Here is a 25,589-nt window from a genome sequence, read left to right as displayed (position 1 = left end):
TTCTACATTCCTTTAATGCACTTCAGAATTATGTTAATGGTTTCTGATTATTATTATTATTGAATTGTTACTGTTAAATGTAACTGCATGTTAGTTATACATTTTACGGTAGTTTTCTAGTTTTCCTCTTCCCAACCCTCCCCCACCCCCCTTTTTTTTCTTTTTTTTTTTTAACGTCTAATATCACTGATAGTGAAAAGACGCTAAACTAAAGAACGATGCACATAACTTATAAGATGGCACGCACTCACGTTCATGCATTGTCACACACAAACACATTTACAGTTTTGCTGATGTTATATGAAACATGGAACATGTCTAATACATTTTGTAATAAATAAATTTAGTGATTTGTGTTTGTCAGTTAACTGCGAGTCTTTAAGGGGCAGAATAATGATTTTCCGCGTGGATTTTTCTTCTTTATTTTTCTTTTCTTTTTAGTGATTATTTTCACACGCATACACATGTACACTATGACCCAGCTGACAGCTGCCACAGGGTGAAAAACTTTGATCCCACTGTTTCTAACACAAGCTTCCCAACTTTAATCACCCCATTGTTACCAGGTTTCCACAACCCAACCAACCATCCGAACACAACTTGAGCGATTTGCCCAGTAATCCTACCTTAACTCTCTCCATATGAACGGCGAAAGAGACGACGTTAACAGCGTTTCACCCCAATTACCATTATCAAAATACTGCAAGCGGAAGGCTCTTATACTGAAGAGGTGAATGTTGACAAAGAATACCACAGTTCTGACGACGGAAGCTAAAGTTTGGGTCATTCAGACACCCACTGGACATCCGAGGGGTCTGTGTAGAGAAGAGAGGACTGGCCGTACTGAGAGAGTTAACTACTGCACTAGAATGACTGTTTAATAATTCAGTCCATGCACATACATGTAATGCCAAGAAAAAAAAAAAAAATTTAAAAAAAAAACAACTAAAAATTACACTCACACTGCACAAGCGGACCAATACTGAAATCAGACACATCCGGTTTTTTGTTGATGTTTTTAAACACATTTAATACAACAAAATAAGCAGCTCTTGAACACAATCATGTCATTCAGTAGACAAGAGGAGTGATACTGTTTAACTTACGACTGATGTTGCTTCACAAAAAAAAAAAAAAAAAAAAAATAGGCGGACCAGTTTTGAGCATACCCTGTGCAAAACAAACACAACTGAAAGACCATCCACTAAAAGGTCCACCAGATTTCTTGCTCTCCCGTCTGTAGATTGAATCTTACAGTGTTGTTGACCAACTCCAATGGCTTGTAGGCACTTATTTCTTTGTCCAGCACCAAAACACAGACACACAAATAAAGGATTTAGCATCTGAGTGTGTGTGATGCCTCTTGTTCTCCTCCCTTTGCATGAAGACATACGTTTGACTTTATCAGGATACACACACACACACACACACACACACACACACACTGCATGATCAACAGAAAGAACTGACATGAATGCTAATGAAAAAGGCACGTCGTTCTGTGACTGCAGCTCTCGTTTTGATTCCTAGATTACTTAATTCCACAACTGGACACCAATATTCCTTGTGACCCTGGTACACTTGGTAATAAAGACATATTCTACTTGACATTTTCAGCAAATCCTCACATCATGGATTGGTGGGGACAGTTACAAAAGATCTAGTGCTGGGATTAGCTTTATGTATGTAATTTCATGTTCAGCTTTTATCACACAATTAAATTTTTGACAGTTCTTAAATGCCTTTCGAGCTGACAATCAGTTCAACATTTTGATTGTCCTTACACTGTTATGAATGCCACATAAACACATGAAACCGCTCAGCCAACACGATGCGGTGACTGGCTCAGCAGACTGGGTTATCTATGGATTTCAATCTGATCGGTGCCCTTGACTTTGGACCTCTTCAGCAGTACTTGGCTGTTTCAGGGTTCTCCAGTGGAGAAAGACCAGGACCACACAGTCAAATGCCATCCTATCTATGGACGCTCTAGAGTTCATGACTACCACTGCAGGTGTATTTCTCGTCTGAGCTACTTGTATGATCGATTCGAACAGGGGCGTGGGGGTGGGGTGGGTGGGGGGTCACCAAAAAACATATACTACAGCTGTGTGATGGAATCCAAAACTAAACGGATGTTCACAGCAGCATTGCCTACAATGAACTAAACGCAGAAAATGGTCATGTTTCTTTGGCACCTTACACTTGATAACTACAATTTCTTTTTCCCTTTGCCAAAAGTCTCGGTGAGTTCTGGTCAGAAAATTGCGTGCTGACTAATGGACACAAAAAGGAATTATCTGTAGAATGACATGAAGCAAATGTTTCTCTTTTATTTCTCCTCCATGATGGTGAATCATAGTGCTAACTTTTTCCCCAATGGACAGAATAAAAGTATTCAACAAATCTCTTTAAAACGTGGGTGCCAGTTTAGCTAAATTGATCGAGCCAAGGACTCGCAGTTAACTAAAATGCCGAGTTGGAATCACAGACATACAACATAAAACCTGCATTCTCACTGCCCATCTTAACATGGTGTCACTATAGTGTCAGGCATGTCCCAGCATCTCAATATCCTGGGATTAAATTAGCCTATTTGCAAGTGGTGTGGGAGAAATGCCACTGAAACGGTGCATATGATGGGCAACAACAACACCCCCCTTCCCCCAAAAAACAAACAAAATATTGCCCATTGGCCTTATCACCTGAGATATGTATTATGTCAAACCTGAACGTAACTTAGGTAAACAACGGCTGACATCAGACAAAAACGCCTAACAATCTTACTAGGATGTGTTGCAGTGTTCAAGTTAGTTCGTTAAGCGCCACTGTCGTAACTTCTTTCATTTGGGGTGTGTAACTTCGTCCAGTAAAAATCAGTTGCTTACAACTAAAACGTACACAAAATTATGCTGACACTTAAAACCTATGCTACTTTCATGCATGCAATACTAAGGCCGGAGGGTTTAATTCCAGGACTGCAACTGCTTATGCTGTTATACATCAGTACCACAAACCACTACTGGCTGGGTGCTAACTGAGCTCTGCAGTTTTCTTTCCACAATGTGCCACCACCTGACACTGTGACAGCTCAACTGTGTCTGGTAAACCATGGCCAACACAAGCATCTTGTACTTGTTGCATCAATCTGCACCCCCATCACTCACTCATTCATTCCCTCGACCGCTGAGGTCATTGGGGGGACATGAGGAAGATGTCATAGCTCGTCACGCCATTCTGTTGGCAGCTGTCGTGAGGAGATCTGGCATCGTCATTTTGGTCCATTCCTTGACGTTGTCGGACCAGCTCTTTCTCTGCTGCCCCCGTCTGCGCCCTCCCTCTACAGTCCCTTGCAGGATGGTTTTGGAGAGGGTGTTATGTCGTATGACGTGACCAAACCATGCCATCTTCCGTCGTTTGACAGTCGCCAGCAGTGGTTCTTGGGGCCCAACAAGGTTGCTGACCAGGTTCCGCACATAGTCATTGGTCTTGTGCTCCTTGTAGGAGATGTGTAGTAGTCTCCTCAAGCACTTGGTTTCAAATGCTTGGATTCTTCTTTCTGTTTCTGCCATCAGTGTCCATGTCTCACATCCACATAAGAGGATGGAGACCACCAGTGACTTGTAGAGCAGGAATTTTTTTGTGGAATCTGATGTTGCTCTTCTGCACCCCCATGCTTGCAAATAACACTATATACAAATGGTACTGCTCTTCCGTAGCTCCGTTCAAAATGGACACATTCTTATATTATATGGCACAAGACAGCTTCAGACTCTAGTCTTTGCAAACTTTAGTGCCATCAAAAACCATGATCTATTGCACTGATAAAAGGTCACAAGAATAAATGAGCCTAACAATTCATCAACTCCCTCTTAGCACAACATGGAGAGCATTTCTCAGTATGCGAATGTTGTGCTGAAGCAGAATTATTCCACATGGTTTCTGGTTTTACTCCTCAATTCTTCAAGAATAATGGATTTAAACATAACATATAGATAGTTCAAACAGTCCAAACCAATACAGCTGTTTCATTCTATGCGTGAACGTTGTAAACCAGAAATGGCAGAGAGCACAAAACTTAATACAAATGGTACACTAAAGAAGAGGGATTAAACGTCAATAAAACAAGAATGAGTCAGGCTATTCATTTACAACAATAATTCTGTCTACTCAGTCCGATGGGATCAGTCAAGAAGGCACCATTCATCATCAAACTAACAAAGCTGTCTTCTAACGTTGAAAACCGTGCATGTTTAGTAAACAATCCACGTAAACCTCAGTCCAGGCCGTTGTTTTCTGTTAACTTTCATCCTACACATATCCCTGCCATTTGTTATGACAAATAACAGCTACATGACACAAATGAAAACGAACGAGAAAACAAGCCAGTTCAATCTCTTTCTCATCCATATACCACTGACACTTAGCGATGATAATAACAGCTGTTTTGAGTTCACCTTGTGCTTTTTAACTGTTGTCTGAGAAAGATGAGAGACTGACACACCTCTGTCTCCAGATCAAACACCTCTGATCTCAGTGTGAGGACAAACCAAGCCAGTTCAAAATGAGCAAAGGCAAAGTTTCATCAGTGAAATTTCTTACCTTTATCATCTGTCATGACATGCCCACAACCACCAGTGACCAGAGGATTCTCTGGACACACACACACACATACACACACACACATGCATGCACACACATGCATGCACACACAAACACACACACACACACACATTTGTTCGTAATCATGCAGAATCAATTCTGGTCCACACACTTACCCCCACACACACAGACACAATGTACACGCATGCGCTTGTTCGCAGAGACATGCAGTCTCGATTCCAATCGGAATCATTCTTCCCACTATGTTAAACAGAAAACACCAAGTCACAACAACACAGAGAAAAGATAAGATTACGTCACCATAGGGACCCTGTGTGGTATTCTGACTTGATGCAAGTCCATGCCCCCACCCTCATCATCAACAAATTATGTCATCAAGGACAGAGAAAAAAATATTATACACATGGCAGTTTTGTTAACCAGATCGAAAAAGAAAAAGTCACACTCGTTGTAACATCAATAAAACACAACACAAAAAAACATTTACAAATTACTCACATGGCAGTTTTGTTACCCATCATAAGATCAACAAAACACAACACATCCTGTTTCCTACAAACAAGAATGGAGGTGTGGGGTTGGGCAGAAAAGGGGCGTGGGGGTGGAACAGAACAATATCAATTCCACTGGGAAATATTTAAACTTGCCAGCCGTGGTCGCTTTTGAGAATACCAAGGGCAGGAGAAAGGTTGTGCGACACTCATGTCCACACACAAAAATACCAAAATTCCACATCCATGAGAGACACATACAACAACGGACTGTTACAATGATACTGTGTAAGTATACAAATGAAACAAGTATTTGACACAAAAAGGAAATTTTATATCTAAAATTACGTTTAAATAACATACTTACTGTGACCCAACTAGTGCAGACTCCGGCAGGGGTCTGACATTCCTGTCCTGTGCAAACTACTATCCGCCTATGTGGAGAAAACGAAAGTACTACGGCCGATAACCTCCCGGAAGCAGGTAACCTCCCCTTTGTCCCCCTGGCTAGCACCCTCTTTATCCGGCAGCCATCTCGACACCTGTTGCTGTGCACTTCATACGGCTAAGTTTTTTTTTTCGCATTTTCTATCTGTCTATCCATTCTTTGGCGTTTCTGTTTTAAAAACACACAAAAAGAATCTGCACTTCAGAATGATGAAAAACCGAAAACTGCCATGTAGTGATATCCCCATCCTCATCCCTCTCATACAGCACTGTCTCCTTCATTTTGCTTTTTTTTTTTTTCTCACCCAGAGTTTTCTCTCTCTCTGTGAGAACCTTGCCCAATGTGCGGCTCCGAAAAAGAAGACGAAATTCACGTTTTATTCCACTGTCCTGCTTATGCACACATCCGAAACAGATATCCATTCAACATAGAATCAAGTCCCTTTGATGACTTGACCCGCATGCAACACGTGCTAAAAAACGAGAACGAAGTGATGGTAACAGCTATGTCAAAATTTCTTACCGTAGCACTTAACTGTAGGCAGAAAGCACTAGAAAATGGTACGTAAAAGTAAAAGGTACGTAATTATATACAGATGACCCCTAATGCTAATGAATAAACGGATTCACTAATTGTTATATAAGCAAATGAATTATGACCGTGGATGGTCCACATGTTGTTTGCTCTTTTGTTGTTCTTTTTCCCTACCCTTTTCTTGCGTACAGTTGTTGCGGTGTGTGTTTCGTTGTATTTGTTTAATTAGTTTTTTGCAACCCCCTCCTTGTCAAAATGGCTGTAAATGCTTTGGACAATAAATCATCAACCAATCAATCAATCTCTGTGAGAACAAGACCACCATTTCACACCCTTTCCTCCGCCTTTCTTCAGTGCGTGCACTTTCCTCCTTCACACCTCTCTCACACCACATTGTTGGCAAATCTATAAATAGGCATCAGATAATGCTGTGTGCAATACATTATACAGAGTTAAGAGAGAGAGAGAGAGAAAGAGAAATATATATCTTAAGCTTCCAGGCCTTCACAATTTTTTTTTAACCCAATTATGCGGCTTTGTTGATTAAAAACATCCAAGAAGTTATCTATCTTTTTTTAAAATTTTCAAAAAAGGAAGAGGAGAAAAATAGAAGAAGAGTTAATACAGAAATACATACTGCCTTTTTTAGTGTTCAAACATCTGAAGAAGAAAAAAGACACTGAAACGCCTCTTTTTTTTTCTTTTTCTAAATCAGTGACAAACTATCGGCACTTACTTGACCAAAAAAAAATAAATAAATAAATTTAAAAAAAGAAAAAAAAAAAGAAGCCAATACTTAAAGAAAGCAAGTATTTATGTCATCCCAAAAAGTTACTTTTTCATAAAAAATGCTAAACCTTATTATCAACCCCCCCCCCCCCCCCCCCCTCCAAAAAACCCAACAACTAAACCTCATCAGAAACAAGGAGGAAAAGAAACCACTGCTCTTTGTACCAATGTATATCAAATGAGTGAGTGAGTGAGAGAAAAACAGACGCAGCAAATCGTCTTCGCTATTAGATTCCTTCACTCATCCCATTCCAATAGTGACTCAACTGAACAGAAAGAAACACCCTGGCTGCCACTCCCAAACCACTATCATTACCTAATCGGTACTGAGACAGAAGAAAGCTGAACATCTGTCTTCAGTTTAAACACAGGTACTGACGTAACAAGATGCCTGGGGCACTTACTGACCACACGCATTCACACACACACACACACGTGCGCGCATGCACACATATCCATCAAAAACACACAGCCACCCACTCTCTCCAAAACACAATCTCGTGAAGAGTGAAAAATGTGAAGCACTTCCCATTTCAATGTCTCTAATGTGTGTGTGTGTGTGTGTGTGTGGGTGACTGCACATCATGAATATTAACTCTCTCCATACGAACGGCGAAAGAGACGACGTTAACAGCGTTTCACCCCAATTACCATCATCAAAATATTGCAAGTGGAAGGCTGTTATACTGAAGAGGTGAATGTTGACAAAGAATACCACAATTCTGACGACGGAAGCTAAAGGTTGGGTCATTCAGACACCCACTGGACATCCGAGGGGTCTGTGTAGAGGAGAAGAGAGGACTGGCCGTACTGAGTGAGTTAATTATACTTTCTGCACCAATCATTTTTCTGACACTCTAGAGTCAAAACAAGGATGGCCAGGTGATATTTATTCAAATCTACACTGCTTTGTAAGGTAACACAATCACAAACTGCAAACAGAACTATCATTAGTTGATGATTTGTGTGTGTGTGTGTGTGTGTGTGTGTGTCAAGGGGGCAGGTGTGTTTACAAGGCATTTTATCATTTGCACAGATCGAAACCCTAAATGGGGGTGGACAGTTAGAAGATTATGAACAGTTTTCGTGTACACAGACGTGAAAGGAAATACACAAATTTTGAACACGTCTGTACTAAATTTAAGCACCTCAGCTCAACTGTATTGCACTCACTTCTCAATTGTTACTTGCCCTAAACACATTCCAAACGGTGACATTCGCAGAGACTGAGAAAATTCCATGTTCCATATCCGTTGGTGGTAAACATTATCATTGAAGCACATTTGTATCTGACACTGTGTACTTGGACAATGTGTAATGATAATCACTGCTAGTGCTATATTTTGAAGAGGTGGAAGCAAAATCACATGTGTACATACATGATCTGAGCATCCACCTATGTGGATAATGGGTGGAAAAAAAAAACAACAACCCAGATCTCAGTATCAACTGTCATCTTTAAAGTCCATATGATTATGCAGACTGCACGTTACAAAAGATATACAACACAGAAAACAACATCAGATCATTACCAAGAAATGGTGTAATTCCTTCGCTAAGATCTTTCCAGACATCGATTCCCATGACAAAGGTGAACAAAGACATTACAACAACAACATCAAAAAAAGATGTCTACATGGTGCAAAACCAAGCTTCCTCCTTTGTACTCATATACCCTCACATATCATTCATCAGAGCAATACAACAAGTGCAGTGGAAGTCCCAAACCAACAAAAACTGTTATTTCAGGATGTATTCTCATAAAAAATAAATAAATTAAAAAAATTTTAAAAAGAAAGGAAAGAAAGAAATAAATATTAAAAAAAAATTTAAAATTAAAAAAACAAAACATTCACAACTCAACAGGAAAGGAACAGCAATCGCAGAATCACGGAGAACAACAACATCCAATCTCTGGCCACTTCACACACTGCTGGTCACACACAGGCACATGATATTTTGCATTTCTCGCAGACACTTCACTATGAACAGAGCAAGTTTTTCCAACAAAACGGAAGCAGCAGCCTGAGCGACACACACACACAAAAAAAATCATTCCATGATGTATGATGTACAGACCACCACATGAACACAGTCACTGGCAGCTTCAGTGTTGCACAGAGTGAGACAGCTGGATGTTTGTGTGTGTTTGCATCGTTGTGCAATACGTTATTGTCTTAACGTGTGCATGTGTGTGTGTGTGTGCGTTTTACATTTATATACGATCTATTTGTTGGATTTTTTGTTTTGTTTTTTTAACACTGTTGTACACTGCCTTGTCTTTACATGTATGGTGGGGGGGTTTGGGGGGAAGTGGGAATTACATATTTATATTTTATTTGCTGGGCGTTTTCTATCGGTATACATTGTTGTGCGATACTTTGTCTTAATGTGTGCGCATGTGTGGGGGTGTGCGGGTGTGGGGTTGTTTTAGTCAGCTACTGAGAGTTTATATCCGACTTTTTTTTAGTGTATTCTGTACACATGTTCATTTTTATGTTGGTGTCTACAATCAGCCTGTGATTGCACACGTTAATTTCTATGTGGATTAATAAAGTGGTTTTGAATTTGAATCTGAATTTGAATCAGCACAGATTCTAGCAACAACAACAACAACATCAACAAAAAAAAACAGCTTTTACAACAAACAAATAAACAAAAGGTCATGCAAGACTCACTTTGTTCCAATCACACAATATAAAAGAAAAGAAAAAAAGAAGACTTACTTTCTCTCAGTCCCATATGTGTACATACACTCACTCTAAATACAGACACATGTATGTATACTCTTTCTATGGTCACTATAAAATTATAATGCGCAAGTAAATTTCTTTGCGTAATGTAACAAGATGAATCTTTTTTTTTTTCTCAAATGAAATTATTTCTTCCATTCTGGAAGGTGTCACTGCGTCCCAGTAGCCCTATAGCTGGAAAACTAATAATCACCGAGCCCCCCACCCCTAAAACATAACTGGATTTAATACACCAATTTTGAAAATTCAAAGGAATCTTTACTAAGAAACATGAGGTATTTCAGAAAGAACATTATTCCTGAAGAAAAGTGGTGAAAAACAGCAACAAAACTTCTTGTGGTATGTAAGTAGAAGACAGTGAGATACAGACTACCAAGGTGATTCCAACACAAAATTATAACCACTCTCGTCTGTCTCTCCTATCGTTTCTCAACGTGCGTGCTTACATAAATTTCCTACCATCCACACATATACTATGGCAATCCAAACATTCAAAAACATATCCTTCCATCCATCCACTCACACACATACATTCTTCCATCCAAACACACACACACACACACACACACACACATCCTACCATCCATCCATCCATCCACACACACACACACACACACACACACACACACACACACACGCATCCTACCATCCATCCACACACACCCTTACATCCCGACACACATCCTAGCCATCCATACACAGGCGTACACGCGCACGCACACACACTCACATTCTACCACCCCCCAACATAAGCACACTCAGACTCACCCACAGTTAAATCTTTAACTGTTTTCAAACACACACAAGCTTCTCCCACCCCCCACCCCACCCCCTCACCTCCAGACATAATGTTGTGACTCCCCCTCCCCCCCCCACCCCCCCTTCACCCTCCCCTGTTCCAACTCAGTACTGTCCCTGGCCGTATCCCGCATAGCCCTGAGCAGGCTGACCGGGCATGGGGCCTCCCTGACCTTGACCCCCCATCTGACCCTGGGGACCCATGGCCGACATCTGGGGACCCCCGGGGCCCATGCCGCCAGGCCCCGCCATGGGCTGGGACATCTGACCCCCCATGGGGGGCCCCCCCTGGGGCCGTGGGTAGGGGCTGTAGCGCTGCTGGGGCGGCTGAGAGCCCTGAAACGCCAACACGAAGAAATGTGATCTTCAGTTTTATATTACACACACATATCCTGCTTGTGCTTTCATATCTGTGAAACTGCATGTCTGCTGCATATCTGGTGTGTGTGTGTGTGTGTGTGTGTGTGTGTGTGTGTGTGTGCGTGCGTGTGTGTATGAATGTGTGTCTGCATGTTTCACCTTTATTTGCTCATTTATCATCTTTCTTTTTTTGGGGGGGTAATATTATTATTAGTAGTAGTAGTATTTTTTATATATTTATCTTTTTTTCTTTTTCTTTTTTTTTTTTTTTTTTTTTTTTTTTTTTTTTTTTTTTTTTTCTTTTTTTCTCGAGGACTGACTCTAAGCGCTTTGGGTTACACTGCTGGTCAGGCATCTGTTTGGCAGAGGTGGTGTAGCGTATATGGATTTGACCGAACCTAGTGACGCCTCCTTGAGCTACTGATACTGATACTGATATCCTGCTGTCCACACACACATTTATTTTTTCAACTGGCAAAAGATACATATAGTGACAGGTGCAACAGCTGAGTAACCAACAGTGTTGGACTTTCAATCTGAGCGTCCTGAGTTTGAATCACGGTCACGGCGACCGGTGGGTAAAGGGTGGAGATTCTTCCAATCTCCCAGGTCAACAGATGTGCAGACCTGCTAGTGCCTGAACCCCCTTCGTGTGTATATGCATGGAGAAGATCCCGAAATCCATGTCAGAGTTTAGTGGGTTATCAAAACAAGAACATATGTGGCACACCCTGCCAAACAAAAAAACTCATAGCATGAGACGCCCACAGTTAAAACCACAACTCAAATCAGCTCACCTTCAAGTCGGGCCTTAAAACCTACCTCTGCCCAAAATGGAAACCCCTGAATCCCCCCCCCCCCCTCCCTCTTTCTCGTCCATGCAGTGCGGTTTTTTCTGCACATTTCCTTTCTCCTCATTAACCATTCCTCAATACTTTTATAATTCCACATTTCCCATCTATCTCCTTGCTGATCGTTTCTGAATACTTTTAATCATCATTATCAACTGACCGGCTGTTGCTGTTGCTGCTGGGACGACTGTTGTTGTTGTTGCTGTTGCTGTTGTTGCTGCTGCTGCTGCTGCTGCTGCTGTTGTTGCTGCGACGCTGCCTGACTGTTGTAGGAGCTGTAAGGACTCTGCGCCCCCTGCCCATAGGACGGCTGGCCGCCGGGAAAGGAGGAGGGGGGCACCTGTGGGGGGGCACCCGGTGAGGGTCCTCCCTGCCCCTGGGGTCCGCTGGACGGGGAGAAGGCCTGCTGGCTGCTGTACTGCTGCTGACCGTACTGACCTTGCGAGGGCTGCTGGCTGAACTGACCACCTGCCCAGCGCACACACACACAAAAAACCTGATGTTTATCTGCTGTTGCTGAAGGTTTCATGTGCAGTCTGATAGGACATTTGCTGTACTTGTTATACTTTTTTGATGTCAGCTTTTTTTTGCTTTTTTTTTTTTTAATACTCATTTGCTTATGTTCCTTTTTTAACGTTCAAACAACACACACATACACACACATATGATGTTATCTGCTACTGCGGGTTTGATGCGCAGTGCAATAGGACGTTTGTTTTAATTATCTGATGTTAGCTTTTTTGCTTTTTTTTTAATACTATTTTGCTTATTTCCTTTCATCTTATGTACACACACACACACACACACACGCACACACAACACACACACACACCATCCCCCTTCTCCCCCCCACTGTACCCCCCCTTTTTGTTTCAGTCTTATACACCTTAAGGTGGAAAGACGTTAAAATGAAGACTACAAGAAAACATTCAGCTTTGGTTGACACTGGTCATTACTGCTAACAGTACAGCCGACCAAACAGAGCCAAAATATGACTGCCCGACTAAAGTATAAAGTCTAACAAATTCAATACCAAAACTGAACAAGAGAGGCAAGGTCTTCAAGACTCACTTGTAATACACTTTAAAAAAAAATCCAAGCTTTTTATGTATTGAGTATAATTTCAAAATGTAATGTTTAAGATGAGAAAGATCAGTTTAAAGCGAATTAAGTCCCCTAGCATTAATTACAGAGAAATTTCCCTTTTTTACTATCTGCACCAAAACGTTTCCAAATAAAGAAAACTTCCATGCTTGGCAAAAGAAGTTCCTGTTTGAACAAAAAATGATAATAATGACTGCTCTTGTTGTTGGGTCAGAATATCAGATCAAAGTGCCAAGTTTAGAGAATACAAAAAATATAAATATAACAGTAAATGCAGTTTGCATATTATTAGGTGTTTTTTTTGGGGTTTTTTTTTTTTTTTTTGTGCCCATCCCAGAGGTGCAATATTGTTTCAAACAAGATGGCTGGAAAGAAGTGAATTTTTCCTATTTTTATGCCTAATTTGGTGTCAACTGACAAAGTATTTGCAGAGAAAATGGTAATGTTAAAGTTTACCACGGACACACAGACACACACACACACACACAGACAACCGAACACCGGGTTAAAACATAGACTCACTTTGTTTACACAAGCGAGTCAAAAATAAACCAACAATGCAAAACATCAAGAACAAGTAATGAAAGTCCCCCTGCCCTCTCCCCAAGTACCTGACAAAAACAGACCCCCTCCACTCCTGTCAACCATCCTTGCCACATGACTTCAGTTCAGCCAATCATATGCCCCCTATATAATATAGCTGAACACATGGTCCGTGCCAGCAGGAAAAACACCAGGCGACCAACATTGTTGCTGTGGTCAGTTTAAGTGTGACCACCATTATCCCGAAAGAAACGAAGGTGTCGTTCTGTTTTGCTCTGTTCCCAAAGCCAAAATCAAGGCTAGAAGACTGTGGATAAAAGTGCATGGCCGAACCCATGATAAACTGGACCCAGACATCATTTTCACTTCACTTGCCAGGTTGAGAGCCAGAGCTCAACTCACTCGGGACGACAAGTTTTCTCCCTTGCTTTTCCCCACAGACGGCCCATTTGTAAGGGTTTGGAAAAAAATACAAAATACTGTGTAAGAAAATGAAACTTTCAGAACTGGTTTATTACGTGTTGAGCTATTACATAAAAAAAAAAATCAAATTTCTCATCTTATTTTTACAGTTTTGCCATATGTAGAAAATACTGCCAATTTTTCACCCCGAATCACCATACCCATGCTCATTTTCTGCATTAAATTCGCTTTCTTCTTCGTCATCATCCACCTCTTTAATGTCCGACCCTTCAGTTTGTAGCATTTCAAGTACTTCGGCAACCCTAAAACGCTGCCGTCACTGCCTTGTTCTCTTCACAACATTCTGAGAAGAGCCCGCTTTGCTAACAGGCTGGCACGCGAGCAGACGACCGGTCAGTGACTTTGTCAGCGTGTGTGCGAGACAGGCCACACATCTCAGGCTAACTAATCATACTGTTCGATTGTGGAGTGACCCAGAATAGCGCATTCTGCTTGGCTAATCACAAAATCACGTGTACAGCGCATGATGGAATTTTACTTTCGGAGAGTGCTATTCCATTCCTTCGTCTGAATCCGAATACGTTTTGTGTAGGAATGCGTGAGCATTCCTTCGTCCGGAGAGAGTTAAGAGTGGAAAGATCTATTTTCCTTTCATCCTCTTTCACTCACCTTGCAAGCAAAACAGTTCAAAAGATGAACATAACACTTGCACTGCTAAATATATCACCTTTGCTATCAACTCAAAAATGGTGGGATTTTTGTCTTGAATAGCATCTGCTCTCATCTGTTGAACTGACTTTCAAAGCTTCACCGTGTGCTGTATTGTAATGTTTTCCTTAAGTGCCATTCATTTAATCTGACTGGGGCTGCAGGCCTATGTCATTAAAAGGATTTTTTTTCCCTGAAATTACATTTATCTAACATACTTACCGTGACCCACAAGTGCAGACTCCACCTATGCAGAAAAAACTGAAGTACCTATGGCCGATAACCTCCTGGAAGTAGGTTACCTCCCGTCTGCATTCCTGACTAGCGCTATCCTTTGATGGCAACCATCTTGACTCCTGCTCCTGTGCTCTTCAATACGGCTAAGTACTGCAGATTAGCAAGGACAGATTGGAAGAATGGCCCATGCTGAAAATCTTAATCCTTGAATGAAATGAGCTCTGAATTGTAAGTTTTTTTCTCACATTTTCTTCTTCTTCTGTCGATTCTTTGGCACTTGCTTTGTATTTGACGAGACTTCCAACAGGTCAAAATGTCTTCTTGTTATTTCATCACTCACCTTGCGGGTACGGCCGACGGTAGGCGCTCATGGGCATCCCCCGGCCCATCATCTGGCCCCCCTGCCCCGCCATCATCTGCCCCCCGCTCTGTGACATCATGGGGGCTTGGGCCTGCTGCTGTGATGTCATCATGCCCTGCTGCTGTGATGTCATCATGCCCGGTTGTTGTTGCTGTGAGGTCATCATGCCTTGCTGCTGTGATGTCATCAAGCCTGGTTGTTGTTGTTGCTGTGATGTCATCATGCCCTGTTGCTGTGACGTCATCATGCTCTGTTGTTGTTGTTGTTGTTGTTGCTGTGAAGTCATCAGGCCCTGCTGTTGTTGTTGCTGTGAAGTCATCATGGGCTGCTGCTGGGAGCTCATCATCCCTTGCTGCTGAGGGGAAGGCATCATGGACTGCTGGGACGACATCATGGGCGGCTGCGGCTGCTGCTGCTGCTGTTGCTGCTGCTGCTGCTGGGACACTACTGGCTGCTGCTGTGAGGACATCATGGCCTGCTGGGAGGGCAGCATCGGCTGCTGCTGCGAGGTCATCATGCCCTGTGACTGCGAGGTGATCATGGTCCCCTGCTGGGACGACGATGCCTGGGGCTGGCTGGTCATGGAAGGGGGAGACGACTGCTGGGTAGGGGACATCACCTTTATAGAAAAAAAACAAAAAAACAAACAAAAACCCAACTCTGTTAATGATGACTGTTACCATCCTTGCATACCATCACGACTGCTGGATAGGGGACATCACCTTTATAGAAGAAAAAAAAAAAAAAAAAAAAAACCAACTCTGTTAATGTTGACTGTTACCATCCTTGCATACCAGTACGACTGCTGGGTAGGGGAAAAAAAAACATCCTCACACGCCACTTCTTTGCAGAAGTCTGTCCCTTCATGCAAACATCATGAAAGCTGACAATGACATGAACCTGACTGATTAATTTAAGTGCTTTTGTTAAAAGCAACACTGAAAAAAAAAAAAACAAGAAGCCCAAACAATATGTAAAAATGAAATAAATATACGCATTTGCATATATAAATAAAGACAAAAAGAAAAACAAGGTTATTACTTTTTGTGAATAAATCTGAAGTCTAAAATTTAAAACAAACAAAAAACACTTTAACAAATGAAAATAAAGCAAAAAACAGTTATCAAATATGTACAAGATTTCAGCAAATTACTATTCTTTTATAAAGATAAATCATGATGAACTTTTATTCTCCATCATGAATCCATGAACCTTTTAAGCCACCTAGTGATCTGTAAGAAATAAAATCCAAAGTGGCATAATCATTGTGGCCCACTCTGTATTTCTTTGTCAAAATAAGCATCTTCAAAGCAATAAAAAAAATTTTTTAAATGGAATCAGTAAACAAAGCGCATAAAAGTATGAACATGGTGAAATTTTATAAGCACCCAATCAAAATGTGCTCTTTTTATCTTTTTTTTATTTTTTTTTTTAAATAGCCAACGTGGAAATTAACAAAACAGCTCAAGCAACTAAAATAAAGATGTTTTCAACTCATAATAATTAAAGATGGACAGAAAGAAAAGGAGAGAAAACCAAACACCACGAAAAAAAAAACAAGAGAGGCAAGGCCTTCAAGACTCACTTCTGATAAATTAAGTCCCCTAGCATTAATTACAGAGTAATTTCCCTTTTTTTTTACCATCTGCACAAAAACGTTTGCAAAATAAATAAAAATTCCATGCTTAGCAAAAGAAGTTCCTGTTTGAACAAAAAATGATAATAATGACTCCTCTTGTTGTTGTGTCAGAATAAGAGGTCAAAGTACCACGTTTAGAGAATACAAAAAATTTAAATATAACAGTAAATGCAGTTTGCATATAATTAGGCTTCTTTTTTTCTTTTTTTTTTTGCCCATCCCAGAGGTGCAATATTGTTTTAAACAAGATGACTGGAAAGAACTGAATTTTTCCTATTTTTATGCCAAATTTGGTGTCAACTGACAAAGTATTTCCAGAGAAAATGTCAATGTTAAGTTTACCACGGACACACACACAGACAGACACACACACACACACAGACAACCGAACACCGGGTTAAAACATAGACTCACTTTGTTTACACAAGTGAGTCAAAAAGTTGTGTTCAACTCATAGTAATTAAAAATGGACAGAAAGAAAAGGAGAGAAAACCAAACACCACGAAAAAAAAAAAAAAGGGAGTACCTGTGGTGGCTGATTCTGTTGGGTTTGCTGCTGAGAGTTCTGCCCCATCATAGACTGCTGCGCCTGCTGCTGTCCCATCATGCTTTGCTGCGCCTGTGGTGGCGGCTGCTGCGGCTGCTGCTGCTGCTGTTGTCCCATCATGCCTTGCTGGCTCTGTCCAATCATGCCTTGCTGGCTCTGTCCCATCATGCTCGGCTGGTTCTGTCCCATCATGCTCTGCTGGTTCTGTCCCATCATGCTTTGCTGGCTCTGCTGTCCCATCATCCCTTGCTGGCTTTGCTGGCCCATCATGCCTTGCTGGGTCTGCCCCATCATGCTCGCCTGGTTCTGTCCCATCATGCCTTGTTGGTTCTGCCCCATCATGCCTTGCTGGTTCTGCCCCATCATGCTCGCCTGGTTCTGCCCCATCATGCTCTGCTGGTTCTGTCCCATCATGCCTTGCTGGCTTTGCTGGCCCATCATGCCTTGCTGACTCTGTCCTATCATCCCTTGCTGGCTTTGCTGGCCCATCATGCTCTGCTGGCTTTGTCCCATCATGCTCTGCTGGCCCTGTCCCATCATGCCCTGGCCCATCATGCCCTGCTGCTGTCCCATCATGCTTTGAGGAGGCTGTCCCATCATGCCTTGCTGCTGAGGGTTGTAGTTGCCCTGCTGTTGGCTGGCCATGCCGTACTGCTGTCCACTGCCCATACCTGCAACCAGCAGTCACTTCTTTTAACTCTTTCGCCACCAAGTTTCTGTGTGAAAAAAAAACAAAAACAAAAAAAAACACACTCCCCAGCGCTAAATATTTTAGAAACGATGCTCTCAGTCACATGGTTCAGTTCATGTCAAAAACAACACAACGCACTTGTTCTCTTCAAACTTGGTCAGGGGGCAAATGTTAGTCATTGTTCTTTTGGCGGGAACCTGGCTGCAGCTGTCAAACTTTGTTACAATGTGAAAATGGCTCCTCCATGTCGACAGAAGTCAACTACGGCAATACACTGTCTAGTCAACTTTTCTTTTGAGGAAGCGTCTGGGTCTGTTCCAATGTACCTTTTATTTACCTGTGTGCTAGCTGAATCGGTAGCATAAGCAGCATTAACTTGAAGTTGTGTACCTTGTTTATGGAGAGAGTTACCACACTTTACTATCTGTTAAACCTAAACACTGCCTCTGTGTATCAGAAATCAAAACTGAAAACAACAAACATCAAAAACAAGGAGCACGCCCTTTGCAAGTCACACAACCGGTACTGCAACACACACAACCCTGGCCTGACGACCAAACAGAACAGAACAGACACGAGGAAAGGCAGGCAGGCATGAGCACTGACCGCTCTGTCCTTGCTGACCCATCTGTGGTCGTGGGTAATTAGCCGAAGGTGTGGCAGCAGACTGTGGCATGGACCCTCCCTGAGGATACCCGCCCTGACTCCCACTGCTGGTCATCGGGCCACCTAGACAGGGGGAACATTGGAAAGCTGCATCAGTGCTGTGTCTGTGTGTGTGTGTGTGTGTGTGTGTGAAATAGAGAGAGAAAGAGAGAGAGAGGATGAACAAATGAAACGGGAGGTAGGCGTAAGCGTACATGCGTGTGCGTGAGTGAGAGTACGTCCATGCCTCTGTGTGTGTGTGTGTGTGTGTGTGTGTGTGTGAGAGAGAGAGAGAGAGAGCGAGTAACTGAGCTGGACAGGCTGTCTTATGATGTTTTTTGAAGGTTGTGAAAACTGATTTATTTTCATTGTTTCATCAATTATAGTTAACGTGTTCTTGTACAAGCGCTTTGAGCACTCTTTTGAGAAAAAGAGCAGAATAAGTGTTCATCACTATTATATCATCAAAACCTTCTGATGTTCCCTTCTTGCTTAAATTCAAAGCAAATCATGTTTCTTACAGCCAAACCAACTGCAAAGGAGTCATTCCATAGCTGACAACCCCTAAGTTCTTTTGAACCAGTCAAACAGAAACCAAACATAGGTAGTTCAAATAACACTAAAAAGACTAAATCACCCACGCCTCGTTCAGTCCATGTAAAATCTAAATCAACTTTATAATATTTATTTCCTTCAGAAAGTGAAAAACACTGTCCAGTGGTACATCTTGAAGGCTACTGACCAGAACTTCAGTTTAACTCTCCGTTCGCTACACACACGACACTTATGCAGCTCTCTACTCTAAGCAATGATAAAACTTTTATAGGTGCTTGAGTTCAAGTCAAAAACCTCGTCAGTTGACTCTCTCAGACTTTGGTCCGATTCGCAGACCAATTCTGAGTTTAGTTCTCAAGACTATTATCAAATTCATTACGGACCAAGTATTGTTCTAATGTCAAGTGCATATACTTTAGTAACCTGACAATTGAGCATATAATTTTTAACTGTAGCTTGATGAAGCCTTATGTACACGAAAGTGTGTCTTCACAAGTGACTGAGAACGTTGATGTTCTTGACTTTTTGCATTCATTATCAGTTGTTTCGCTTGTCAGTTTAACGACTTCTCTTTTACAAAGCCCTTTAAGTAATTTCCTGTAATTGTATTTAGAAATTTGTTTCTTTTTTTTCTTTTTTTTTCAAATTTCACCCACATTTCACCCTCATTTGCCCAGTTTCCCCCAACCCTCCATTCATTCACATCTCCCACCCCTTCTAACCGATAATACTCAAATGTATTCATAAATACTTTAACAAAATGTCTTCAATCACCGATATGTGTGACAGGACATTAAACAAAATTCCTCCTCCTCCAATGATAAAAGAACTCTTTTTTCTTTTTTTTTCAAGAATGGATTTTTTATAGGGAAGTGGACTGGCAGAATCAAGTGCAACTAGACTGAATAAACAGTGCCAAAAACAGAAGGTTGGCTGGGCTGATAGTATAATAAAAAAATAAATATGATGAAATTCATACCCAGCTTCCTGGTCTGGTTTCTCAAGTTTTCTATTCACATGTATTCACATATAAGTTATGTTTTTCACCTTCATGATGAGAGTTATGCATGCGTGTGACTGACAATGTAAGCAATCCGATTATTTTGTATTGGTGCACAAGCTTCAGCACTATATCTTTATAATATAATTTTTTTTATTTTTTTTTTTATAGCGCTATAATACAGGCATAAGCTCTAAGCGCTTTACAATCCAATACCTAAAGTGAAACAAGAAAGCATATAAAAAGTAGCAGAAACATAAAACAGAATCATTAATATTATAAAAACACAATGCATAAAACTCACAAAGTAACATACTATCAATACTACAACTGTTACACTCCAACACTCACACGAACACACACGCACAGACACACATGATTAAACGGCTGACAGCAATTTTCACTTAAAATACATACATGTAAAAAAGGAATATAATTGTAATCTGCATGCCACAGATTTTGTAAAAATTATAAAATAAAATTTTGGGCAGAAAAGGTAAAAGGGGTAAAAATCAGGTCATTCTCCCTTTCGAACCACACCACCATCATCCATCTACCCACCCCCATTCTCTCTACTCTCCCATCACACACACTCACATTGCCATGGGCCTGGGACAACAGCACTATTTGAGTTATGACAACTATATCACTGCTACTCACTCACCCGGCATCTGACCAGCAACACTGCCCTGCTGCGATGGTGGCCTCATCATCTGACTGCCAGACTGCGACATTCCACTCTGCTGCACAGTCTGACCTGGCGCCTGGGGGTCGGAAAATACAACAGAAATCACCATCACTTCACTTTATTTGATTTCTCCATTTCTTCTGTTTCATTGTGTTGTATTTGTTTCATTTGTGTGGTGCTTCGCTAGAGACCAGCAACTGCGGTGCACGTCCAGTTCGCTCTTTCATCTCTTTTTCTTCTTCTTCTTCTTCTTCTGCGTTCGTGGGCTGCAACTCCCACGTTCACTCGTATGCACACGAGCCGGCTTTTACATGTATGACCGTTTTTACCCCGCCATGTAGGCAGCCATACTCCGTTTTCGGGGGTATTCATCTGTTGAAGTCCTTCACACCTGATCAGTTCTTAAATGACCTTGTTTACAAATAGTTTATGAAACCCCAAGCTGAAAGTTTCAAGCCGAAGCAGTGTATACAGAGGTGTGTGTGTGTATGCTAAAGAAATGTACGTATCGAGTGTGGGTGACGGTGGGGTCATGCGTTTGTGAATAGAACAGCATGTTAACAGGGGGGGGGTTGGGGGGGGGGGGGGGGAATCGTAACTGCATTTGGGTATATAATAAGATGTAATCAACAATAATAATAATAACAATAAGGTATTCATATGGCACAAACTCCCCATATAATGGGCTCTAACAGCCCCACATGAAACAATACATATTATATACAACAGTGCATAATATCATACCACAGCACATCACACACACACACGTCCAATAATAAGCAATGTATCTCTCCATTTCTGTAACAAATTACAGAGACTTTAATTTTCTTCACCCCCCCCCCCTCCCCACTCCCCTTCCCAAAATATTAACATTACTTCCAAACTTACAAGGCACAACTGTTTTACTGAATTCTTATTCAGTTATTGATTGACAGTGCCTTATCTTTATATATATATACAAAAATACAAATACCCTGGACACAACTAAAACACAACAAACGGACATCATCTTGCTTATCCTCCCACGACTGCCAGTTATTTCATCCTGTCAACACTGAACATTTGATAATAATACATTAATAGTCTCCATCTATTTTCCTTCCATAAAAGTTATAACATATGCTCTTTAAAAATAAAATTAAACATGTCTTAAGTATTATTCTGATTTCTTTTAAGGATAACGTATTTTTCTTGTGAGGTTGATGATTATTAACTGGCAAAAATTCCAGATAATTTATCTCCCAGGTCAACACAACAGCAGACCTGCCAGCGCCTTAATTCCATTAATCACATAATGTCTATGCACATGCAAAGGATCAATAATGTAAATCAAAGATCCTGTTACCCATGTGAGTGTTCCTTGGGTTGTGGAAGTGGCTTTGTTTTTGTTCATTTTCAACAATAACAAACCCAGAATGCACATTCCCAAAAACAGAATGTGGTTGTCTACTCAAAGATCTGTCACTTGTACCAGTACAAGTGAACAAAGGAGCTGAAGCCCATGAATGTAGAAAGAAAACTGCAAAGGTACTTACAGGAAGCAGAGCTTGGATATTGGTGTTGGCATCAGCAATGGTGGCCAGGTAAACCAGATTACGGTGCAAGATCTGCTGGTATCTGTCACAATAAACACTTGAAAATCAACATTAATTCTTCTGTTGTATCAAATCAAAGCCCTTCACAATCAAAATCAATGCATCCATTACAATAAACTCTTCACAATCAACATTAATGTATGACAAGTGCAACAACTAAGTGGTTAAACTAGCATCAGATCTTCAATCTGAGGGTCCCTGATTTGAATCATTTCAGCATTTATAATCTAATGTCCTGTTACAATAAACCCTACACATGTACATTAATGAACCTGTTAGTGTTGCAATAAACCCTTCATAATCAACATTAATTTACCTGTTACAACAAACCCTTCACAACCAACATTAATTAATGAAAGAGCTCCAGTTCACTTTCAATCTGAGGGTCCCTGATTTGAATCATTTCAGCATTAATAATCTAATGTACCTGTTACAATAAACCCTTCACATCAACATTAATGCACCTGTTAGTGTTACAATAAACCCTTCAAAATCTATTATTCAACAATAATTTACCTGTTACAACAAACCCTTCACAAACAACATTAATTAATGAAAGAGCTCCAATTCACCTGGCAAGACCTCAGAATTGCTGCGTCTTGTTTTCCATCAACTATGAAAATAAAAATTAATTTGTTTGTATTCCCCCCTCTGCCCCCCCACCCCCCCACCTCCGCTCCCCCACACCCCTCACCCCATCAACCATGAGTGATGACAAAACAACAAATTAAAAACAAAAACTCTTTGATATTTATCACTTCAAACAGCTGCAGGAAAGCTCGTGAATCAAAAGTACAATTCCGAACCTTGGCTTGTCTCGGAATGTTCAAATTATCTACTTTACATTCTTAATTTACAGTCATTCAGCTTATCCACCCCCCACCCCAACACCTCCTTTTATGTGGCTCCGCAAAGCACAAAAATACCCATGTGAAAACTTGCATTCTTATTATACTTGACTTCTGAACTATTTCACTTACTGCATGCCCTCATTAGCCAACCCCTTGCTCTGGTAGTCAGAGATAGTTTGAATCAGTTGAAAGTTCTCATCCAGCATCTGAAAGGAAAATCAACAATAAACAAATTAACAACACATGTACAATGAAACAAACAAAAATGAAAGAATGTAAAAACAAACAAAAGAATCACACACACACACACACACACACACACACACACACACACAACACACATATAGATATATAGATATATAGATATATATATTATATACAGTATGTGAATAATCACTCACACACATACAGCATGTAAATCATTGTAATACACACAGTACATTTTATACACACATAATCTAAGAGATAGGCAGTGAATAAAAACTATTAGCAGCCGACTTTTTCCTCAAACAGTTCAGTAAGTTAGATGGGTCTACCAACCCATGTTGCTTTTGTTTCAAAAAGAAGAACAGTAAGTGGGTGGTTGTAAATGAATAGGTCTATAAATGTTGGAGGGAATTGAGAGTGGGGCCAGATGGTTTGTGGGTGGTGCCAGTATGCTATAGACATAATTTACTAATAAGTGGTTGACATGGACAGGCTGACACAGTTTGATAAAATTACTGTTGTTTCACTGAATGAGAATCACTGAGTAACATGACTCGTTTCTTGGATTTTCTTTTCAAATGATAAAAAAAATTACCAGCTTCAGTTTCAGTTCACGATAATGGGGATTGTGATAGAATCTAAGAATGGTTTTCATGATTCATCAGTGAAGTTTTTCATTAGCATCTTTCATGTTTCTACATAACCCACTAAATGGATAATGGTGATACGGTCTTCAGTGTTCTATGACTCACTCTCACTCTCTCTCACACACACACACACAGAGAGAGAGACACACACACACTTAGTTACACAATATTTCCCCACAAACACATAGACTAACAGTAAAACAAAGTAGAAATTGTGCTATCTGGCACCTTACCAAACCATAAAAATTCGTCCCAAATCACTTTTGTGAACAGACATTAAATCAATGACCAACCAAACCACAAAAAACTGATGAAACACTAGATCTGAAAAAAAAAGAAAAAAAGAAAAAAGAACTATCAACAGTAGAGCGACAGAAACTTCTCTTGAGTGTGTGTGTGTGTGTGTGTCTGTCTGTCTGTCAGTCTCTGTGTGTAACTTCTATGCCAGTATTTTCACTATTTCTGTAACAGTTTCAAGATGTCAAAGCATATGAACAAACGCTTCACCACATCTGCTGAAAAAAATTATGTGGGTTGGCATAGGGAAGATGCCTAACCAATGGTTAAGCATCAACCAATGCAATGTACTGATACTAGTGGTAGCGTTATGCCTTTGTCAGTTAGTGACAATGCGTGCCAACCAAACTGTTATTCAGACCGCACATCCCTTCCCCACCACTGAATCCGTGACTGCTGTCTGTGTGTTGATAAACTGAATTATACTATTTTAAACAGTTTCTAAAAATATATGTGGCATCATGATTATTGTGCTCCAACATGCAGTCAAATTCAAAACCCGGTTTGAACATCAAACTGACAGCTGAAATATTCTTTTTTGCCATTGTCCCAGTGTGGCATCTGATTCCTGAGGGACTGATTCTAACAGTGTTAGATCACCATGAGGCCACACAACAGAACATATTCTGCACCGCTGCTTAAATCAAAACAACGTCAAATAATGGTCTGTGAAAACTGGGTGAAAACACCGAAATTCAGTGAAAATGAAAATGGCAGATGATTTCGGTCAAACGTCAGATCATTTTTACAGATAAAAGTAAAGAGATAACACCACAAAATTTTAATAATCCTGCTAATATTCGTTTACAAATTACAAAATCACGTGTTCCGTGAACAACAACAAAAAAGTTAATTTAATCATGTCTGAAAAAGATACTGATCAATAAAATATACTTAACGAGCAAAAGCAAAGTCATACCTTCTGAATAGCTGCCGGGTTCGGTGGTGGGTTTTTAGCTTTTCCTTGCTGTTGAACGAACGCAAGAGACATGATGGTGAGAGTGAAAGTGATTGTAGTAAGTAGCTGAAGTATCGAACAATGTTGTTCTTCCAACGCGCTTTCTCGTCCAGAATACTATTTCTGCAGTGAATAATTACAAGTTTTTTCTTTTTTAAGTAACGAAATATAGCAGCTATTACATGTATGGTATATGTAACTAATTATTTAGTGAAATACAAATAACAAAAATAGAACGAAGCCACA

At 40.7% G+C, this 25,589-nt stretch overlaps 1 protein-coding gene across 1 annotated transcript; it reads right to left on the bottom strand.

The window, feature by feature from the left end:
* Positions 1-10,515: 10,515 nt before the first annotated feature.
* On the bottom strand, positions 10,516-25,437 carry LOC143286023 (uncharacterized). The gene is made up of 9 exons (XM_076593534.1): positions 25,305-25,437; positions 23,364-23,440; positions 22,324-22,405; positions 20,765-20,864; positions 18,507-18,629; positions 17,189-17,880; positions 15,003-15,642; positions 11,808-12,115; positions 10,516-10,772 (listed from the first exon to the last, which is right to left on the bottom strand). The coding sequence occupies exons 1-9, from the start codon at positions 25,374-25,376 to the stop codon at positions 10,542-10,544; spliced, it is 2,325 nt and encodes a 774-aa protein (XP_076449649.1). The 5' UTR covers positions 25,377-25,437; the 3' UTR covers positions 10,516-10,541.
* Positions 25,438-25,589: the final 152 nt, after the last annotated feature.

The sequence above is a fragment of the Babylonia areolata genome, chromosome 9 (genome assembly GCF_041734735.1).
Source record: "Babylonia areolata isolate BAREFJ2019XMU chromosome 9, ASM4173473v1, whole genome shotgun sequence".
In the NCBI taxonomy this organism is placed as follows: domain Eukaryota; kingdom Metazoa; phylum Mollusca; class Gastropoda; order Neogastropoda; family Buccinidae; genus Babylonia; species Babylonia areolata.
This window is presented reverse-complemented; position numbering and strand designations above follow the sequence as displayed.

Bases quoted from the DNA above. Each gene is read 5' to 3' on its own strand.
- LOC143286023 (XM_076593534.1), bottom strand. From the start codon at position 25,376: ATGTCTCTTGCGTTCGTTCAACAGCAAGGAAAAGCTAAAAACCCACCA. The intron at 22,406-23,363 runs GTAAGTGAAATA...TTATTGTGACAG, and splicing joins TTGGCTAATGAGGGCATGCA to ATACCAGCAGATCTTGCACC. The intron at 12,116-15,002 runs GTGAGTGATGAA...TGCGCTGGGCAG, and splicing joins CCGTCGGCCGTACCCGCAAG to GTGGTCAGTTCAGCCAGCAG.